General features: G+C 49.5%; 1 protein-coding gene across 1 annotated transcript; it reads left to right on the forward strand.

Moving 5' to 3' along the window:
* Positions 1-712: 712 nt before the first annotated feature.
* Positions 713-7431, forward strand: LOC144274228 (killer cell lectin-like receptor subfamily B member 1B allele A). Its single transcript, XM_077832879.1, has 6 exons — positions 713-812; positions 2653-2739; positions 3794-3961; positions 4745-4899; positions 6074-6186; positions 7308-7431. Exons 1-6 carry the CDS (start codon positions 728-730, stop codon positions 7429-7431), a joined length of 732 nt encoding a protein of 243 aa, XP_077689005.1. The 5' UTR covers positions 713-727.
* The last annotated feature ends 469 nt before the right edge of the window (positions 7432-7900 follow it).

Genomic DNA, 7900 nt, shown 5'->3' on the forward strand with positions numbered 1-7900 from the left:
AAATGGGAACAGGGAATGGGAGTAAGGAAGTTGGAATCATGTTTGGCTAAGGGTAGGAATGGGAACAGGGACACAGGCGTAAGGCTCTGTGGTGTCAGAGCTGGGAAAGAGGATACTAAGGAAGGAAACTGGAATCATGCTTGCTGGAAGTTCACCCCAATAAACATCGAATTGTTTGCACCTTTGGACTTCGGGTATTGTTGCTCTCTGTTCATGCGAGAAGGACCAGGGAAGTAAGTGGGTGAAGGAATAAGCCCCCTAACAGTAGTGAAAACACTGTGATGGAAACCTGTCCACCCACCCTCTTTTCGAGCTCATTTCCGCCTCTTGATCTAAAATTGCTACACAGGCTTTTGACAGCTGGCTGCTGTGGGCAGCCCCCTCAAAGACCATTGATTCTCCGAGCACAGACAAAAGCAGAGGGGAAGGATCTCGACACAAGCCCGCTTGCACTGGCTCTGTATGGCTCCGGATTGGCATTTGCTGCCTCACTGAGTTCGGATCTGCACTGAATCGGATTCGGGTGGAGCAGCCAACTCTCCGGGCACTTTTGAAAAGAGCAGCAGGGGCAGAAGGTACAAATTATTCCGCCATTCGCCAAAGCTCAGGCAGCGGTCAGAAGGTGGCAGGTTTCAACCGACACAATATTTCCTGGTGGAGGCGTGTTCATTTAGCTCACACACAGCTAGGACGGTGCCTTCACACGCAGCTGTTGCCTTTGCTGGCCATGGCTGATGGAGAAGTCTATGAGAATGTAAACTTCAAGGCAGGCTCTCTGCCCAGCCACACGTCGGCCCCGGCTCAGCATCACAGTGAGTGCCTTTCCCTTTGTGGCGTTTTTTCAGGGGTGTGGATTTTGGGAGGCTGGGATTCCATTCTTGCGACTGTGATGTTGATAAATAGCAGGTCTAACAATGCACGAGGGGTGAGATCCCCATCTGGTGCAAGCGGGCATAGCTTCACTGATTTCAATGCATTAAGTCCGGATTTACACCAGGGTCACGGAGATCAGAATTTGGTCCTAACTCCACTGCCTTCAGCGGGGTTGCTCTGGATTTACCTCTGGTCATTGAGGTCAAAGTCCAGCCCTGGCCCCATTCATTGCAGTGGAGTCACTCTGGATTTGGAACAAGGTAACTGAGATTTGAATTCAGCTCTGACACAATTCATCGCAGTGGAGTCACTCCGGATTTGGAACAGCGTCACTGAGATCTGGGCGTAGTGAGAGCAATACACAGTTGGTCACAGTATATTGTACGGCTCTGCCCTCCTCTGCCATCACATTGCCCGACTGGAGTGCGATCGACACGTACTGAGACCAAGAGGAGGGAGCAGGGAGGCCCGGGGGGAAGGACACTTGGAAGACCTGTGTTTAAGTCCTTTTTTGCACACTTCCTGTGTCGTCTTGAGCTAGGCACGTAGGGTCAGACTTCCACAGGTAATTAGGTGCCTGAGCAAGCTGGCTTCAGCAGGACTTAAAGGCTTTAAAAAAATTACACCCGGCGTGGTTTTTTAGGTACCTAAATACCTTAGGAAACCTGGCCCTCCATCACTCCATTTCCCACCTGTAAGCAGGCGTGGAGAGACAGGGCAGCGTTCTATTACCTCTGTATTTGTCCCCGATACAAGCGCTGCTGGGCTCCTGCGGCCAGGGCTGGTGCGCGCCGTTCAAGAAGGAGGTTAATGAACTAGAGAGGGGTCAGGGAAGAGCCACGAGAAGGATTAAAGGGTTAGGAAACCCGCGTTACAGTGAGAGACTCCAGGAGCTCCATCTAGTTAGTGTAACGAAGAGAAGGTGACGGGGTGACTTGATCCCAGGCTGTCAGTACAAATATTTAATGACGAGCTCTTCAGTCTCGCAAAGCTCCAACACAACCCAAGGGCTGGAACTTGAAGCTAGACAAATTAAGGCGAGAAATAAGGCATGCATTTATAACAGGGAGAGTAATTAACCCGTGGAACAATTTACCAAGGGTCACGGGGGATTCTCCATCATTGACCGCTTTTAAATCAAGCTGAGACGTTTTTCTGACAGCTCCGCTGAAGGCATTATTGTGGGGCAGGTCTCGGGCCTGTGCTATCGAGAGGTCAGACTAGATGATCACAAAGCTCCCTTCTGGCCTTGGTATCTACGCAAGGTGGGGATAACAGCGCTGCCCTGTCTCAGAGCAGCGCAGGGAGGGTAAATATTTCCCGGGTTACGATGAGGCGCTCAGCTGCTACAGAAACAGAGCCGGGTGAAGTTCCTTAGGAGGACAGAATTCTGTTACCAACTCCAGTTCTTTCTAGTATTATTCCTTTGGTATAAGCTTTCGTGGGCTATAACCCACTTCATCAGATGCATTATAACACGTTCACCTTCCCCCTCACACACATTTCCAGCAGTGGGTTTCCTGATCTGCTGAGCTGAGAAGAACAGTGTCTTCTCCACCTCCATCTCAGAGACTTTTGCAAGCAATTTGCTCAGCTAGCCCCAGTCAAACAAGGGGGCTTGTTTCCACTGACAGGCGAGACCTGCAAACAGGCCAGGCCAGGTGTTAAAAGGCAGAGACGTCGCCTTGCAGATGTCAATGGGTGTGGGGTGCACCACAGACAGTTATCTCCCCTGATGCATGCAAACCGTCTCTGCATTTCCCCCCTTGCTTCTTGCAGCTTGTCCTCAGTGTCCGCTTTGGCATCGGGTCGGCTGCGCCGGGAGCATCGTCCTGCTGGGAGCTGTTATAGTCCTGGCTGTCCTGGGTGAGTAGCCCCCGGCTGTGGGTTTTGTGCGGCGGCCCAGCAACACAGCGGGAACTCAACACACGTTGTTGGGGCTCAAGGCAAGCGGCGGCCTCTGGCCTGGGTGATACAGGAGGGAGGTTTAGGTTGGATATTAGGAAAAACTTTTTCACTAAGAGGGTGGTGAAACACTGGAATGCATTACCTAGGGAGGTGGTAGAATCTCCTTCCTTAGAAGTTTTTAAGGTCAGGCTTGACAAAGCCCTGGCTGGGATGATTTAATTGGGGATTGGTCCTGCTTTTGAGCAGGGGGTTGGACTAGATGACCTCCTGAGGTCCCTTCCAACCCTGATATTCTATGATTCTAGCCTTGAAATTTGTGATTCTGGGACAACTGTGCCAGATTCTCAGTTCCAAGAATCGCCTCTGGCCTGGGTGATACAGGAGGTCTCTTCTAGCCTTGAAATTTGTGATTCTGGGACAACTGTGCCAGATTCTCAGTTGCTATAAATTGCCATAGTGTCATTGATTTACACCACCTGGGGATCTGGCCCATGGACTCCAATGGGGCTACGGCCGATTCACACCAGCTGGGATCTGGCCCATGGACTCCAATGGAGCCATAGGCGCTGACGCCAGGGGTGCTCCGGGCCTCAGGCACCCACGGAAAAAAAATAGGGGGGGGCTCAGCACCCCCTGCCACAGTGGTTCGGCCTGGCCCCAGGGCTGGCTGCCGATCAGCTGTTCAGAGGGCAGGGGGCGGGAGTGTGGGATGGGGCAGGAGACAGTGGGTAGAGGAAGGGAGAGAGGATGGGGAAGGGGGATCTTGTGGAAGGGGGTGGAGTGGGGGCATGAAGAGGCGTAGTGAGGGAGGGGCCTTTGGAGGCAAGGCGGATTGAGGGCGTGGCCTCGGGGGGAGAGGCGGAGTGAGGGCGGGGCCTCAGGACAGAGCGGGGGCGGAGCACCCTGTGGGAAATCCAAAAATCAGTGCCTGTGGGTGGAGTTACGGCGGATCGACACCAGCTGGAATCTGGCCTCGTCTTCTCCAATTTTTGGCTTCTATTTAATCTTGAAGTTTCCCAGCGCCCATCCCAGAATCGCCAGACAGCAGCCGTGCCACAGACCGTTGAGACGCATGATTCATGTAAGATCAATCGAAACACAACACCGTACCACCGTAGATTGGAGGATTTCCAATCCTGCCTGAAGCGAAACTTGTGTGGGGTGGAAACCAGCTCAGCAGGTAACCCCCGCGCATCCTGCATCCAGCCCGTCACTCGCCCTCACTGTTATACACCCTGATGTTTACATAAAGCCAAGACACCTTCGTTCCCACCCCCTCTCTGTCCCATCCCTCCTTTCCTGAGCCTCTGTAATATCGCCAGGGACCTACACCCTCAGCTGCGACAGCCCGTGGCCAGTCAGGGTGGGCAGAGCCCTGGCAGCTGGAGCCATAACAGCGTAATAAGATTTTACAGTTCTTTAGCTGATCCGTGTATTACACGTGTAGCACCCAGAGGCGCTAACTGAGATCAGGGTCACACTGTACCAGGCGCTGCCCAGACACCCAGCGAGAGACAGTCCCTGCCCCAGCTGAGATCAGGGCCAGCATTGACTGACATTAGCATACTCCCTATTGAGCCCTGCAGCACAGCGCCCCCTAGCCCTGCACTGGTGCATTGGGGTCAGCCGTGGCTGCAAGGTGAGAGCGCCCCCTATTGAGCCTCTGATAGCCCAGCACAGTGCCCCCAGTGCCGCACTGGGGTATTGGAGCCAGGAATGACTGTGAAGGGAGACTGCCCCCTCCTGAGCCCCCCGCTCCACTAACCTGCAGGATAGCGCCCCCTTGCATCACACGGAGGTATTGGGGTCACCCCATGGTGTCCCCAGAGCTCTGCCAATGCGCTGCACGTTGTCTCACTAACACGCTGAGTGGGAAGGCTCCGTGCGTCTCTGCGGGGGAAGCTGGTCAGAGCTGTTCGAATGATCAGACCCGTTATTGATACTGTTCCCTTTCCCCGTCCAGAGGGCTCCGGGTGCAAACTCTGCCCCAGGCACTGGGTGCCGCACAGGGACAAGTGCTACCGGCTGTCTGAAGAGAATAAATACTGGAGCCGGGGCCGTGATGACTGCGCACGGAGGGGCTCTCACCTGCTAGTGATCCAGGACCGGGAGGAGCTGGTAAAGAATGTGCTAAACTTCACCGTATTTGTGACCTTGTGAATGAGAGCAGGTCAAAAATCCCTTTTTATTTTTCTATCCACAAACTTTTGAAAGCAACATTTTCATTCACAATTTTTCTATTTTTCACTGGAAAATTTTACAGTGAAACGAGATGTTCATCTTTTTCAGAATGTTGACAGATATTCTCCATTTATTTTTAATCATTTTAAATTTTTTTTAACAATTTAAATTTTCAGTTATGCAAACTTATGGGTTATAAGTATTTTTTATCCATTTTTATTGCTTTACATTTCCACGGTTGTAGGAAATCATGGGGCGGGGACAGACACTGGGCTGGGAGGTCCGGCCATAATTATTTAATGACAGTAGATGTTGAGATTCAAAAAGGTAAAGTTTTGTAACCATCAAAGTATGCAAAGTAAGAATCCTTAAATCAAATGCTAACTTCTTGAGCAGTATTTTTCTTACTTTGCCTCTCCGTAAATTTTTATCATCATCAATGGAAAATATTTTTTCATCAGTTTGTGTGTCTACAGTGAAGTTGACATTTACCAATAAAAATCTAATCTTTCCAAGCCTAAATATACTGAAATCAATACATGAATAGTAGATCCCAAAGCATTTTATGGTCTTAAAATGATGAAGTACAAACTGGAGACAGGGATTGTTCAGCTATCACTGGGATGCGGCTACTTCTGGGGTGGGGTAGCTGGGTAACAGCTGTATAGCAATGTTGCACAGGGTTTGTTCACTCAGTACAGAATCGTGGAAAGAGGTGCAGTAGCTGGATAACAGCAAAGAGTTTGCCCAGAGCTGAAATGTTACTAATTATTCATTAGAGCTGTGTTAAAAAAAGCCAGCACAAAAAAATTGTAAAAAAATTTTCATTCAAAAATGTTGAGAATGTTTACTGAAGTTCATTGAAAAATTTAAACAAAATTCATCAAAATCTTGGCGGAGGGGAACAGGACTGACTCAGTTATTAATTAGTAGTGTAAATTATTTGTTATGTTTACAGTACTTTCAATTGGAGTTTCAGCTAGTCCTGATTTGTCACCGAAATTGATGATCAAAACCCCAACAAGAGATCAGGTCTCATTTGCATTGTGAGCAAAGGAACCAGAGAATTCTACCTTGTTCTGTTCCCTCTGACACCTTGTCCATTTCACAGGAGTTCATACAGAATATTCCAGGAAATCAAAATCCGGTGTGGATTGGACTCAACATCACATCTCCAGGGAGGAAGTGGACCTGGGTGGATGATTCCCCGTTAAATCAAACACTGTGAGTGATTCCTGATTAGTATTTGACATCAGCCTGCAATAGGTATATAGAGTGAAATCCCCATTAAAGTCAATGGCAAATCTGCTGGTGAAGGATTTCGTCCGTTAATTTTACAGTGTAAAGGCTTCAATCTTGCAAACACACATGGGTTTCACTTTGGAGTGAATGGCAGTACCCAGGGGAGGAAACCTAAGCAAACACATAAATGAATCAGGGTCTCTGTTTGCATGCGGTCATCTAGGGTCACCAACTTTGGTTGGATGAATTCCTGGAGGTTTCATCACATGACAGCATCTTTAATTAAAGATTAATCTTTAATTCCTGGAGACTCCCAGGCAATCCTGGAGGGTTGGCAACCCTGGGCTCATCAATCCTTGGCATAACTGGTCACAGGTGCCGATTTTCTTCTTTCTGGGTGGGTGTTCCACCCTTGCTCCACCCCGAGGCCCTGCCTCCACTCTGCCCCTTCCCCCATGGCCTCACCCTCACTCCGCCTCTTCCTGCCCTGGCTCCGCCCCCTCCCCTCAGCATCTCCCACCTGCCACTGAACAGCTGATTGGCGGGTAGCTGGTGGGTGCTGAGCACCCACTATTTTTGCCCCGTGGGTGCCCCAGCCCCGGAGCACCCACGCAGTCGGCACCTTTGGAACTGGTTACACAACAGGGGAAACATTTTTTTAAGTCTTTTCTTGTTTTTAATCAACATTTGAGATTTCAGAATTCCAAAGCTGATCAGGTTCAAAACTGAAAATTTCCAACTACCTCAAATAATTGGTGAAAAAACCAATTCTAGAAAAAAAACTCACAAATTTCATCAAAACTTCCCCATTTTTTAATTGAAATTTGAAATGGACTCAACTTTTCATGTAAGTTTCAAAAGCGGAACATTTGCAGGGTTCTAAAGGTTGGCCTCTCGGAAGGAGCACCCGCATTAAACACTTCGCTGCAAGTTTCTGTACCACGTACAGCTCTCCAAAACATACCAACTTGCTTTACGTATTAGCCTATCTAGGGAAAGACCAAAGATCATGGCTGGAACTCCAGCATCCTGGAAGGGAGGAGAAAAGCGGCTCTTCTCCACCTCTAAACACACCGATAGTGACTGTCTCCTTCACTCCTTAGATTCACGGTATCGGGTCCTGCTGAAGAGAACAGCTGCGCTGCAGTAAAGAAGAATCGGATCCAGTCTGAAATCTGCACCACTGACTATAAATGGATTTGCCAAAAGGAAGCTGTGCTAATTTAACCGGCTGGATTGGTGACCTCGGTTTGAATAGGCGGAATGCAAAACACCAAGTGTGTTTGTCTTTATTACCACTAACGAATTCTCAGGTAGGGGAAATCTGGGCCGCTCCATTAAAGTCAGTGGAGCTAGACTGATTCACAGCAGCCGGGGATCTGGGACCACTGATTCAAATGGAGTTATGGCTGATTTCAACCAGCTGGGGGTCGGGCCACATTGACTCCATTGGAGCTCCCCCCGATTTATACCAGCGGGGGATCTGGCCCTTTGGAAGGGTTCTAGATTTACAAAATTATAAAATCACTTAGCTTCCAAAAATTGTTTTCAATGTATACAAATAATTTGATTCCTGTGATGACATTACGTGCATTATGGTAGCGCTCAGATCAGGGCCCCGTTGTGCCGGACGCTGCCCAGACACCCAGCAAGAGACAGCCCCTGCCCCAGCTGAGATCAGGACCCCGTTGTGCCG

Source organism: Eretmochelys imbricata, chromosome 14, assembly GCF_965152235.1.
Source record: "Eretmochelys imbricata isolate rEreImb1 chromosome 14, rEreImb1.hap1, whole genome shotgun sequence".
Lineage (NCBI taxonomy): Eukaryota > Metazoa > Chordata > Testudines > Cheloniidae > Eretmochelys > Eretmochelys imbricata.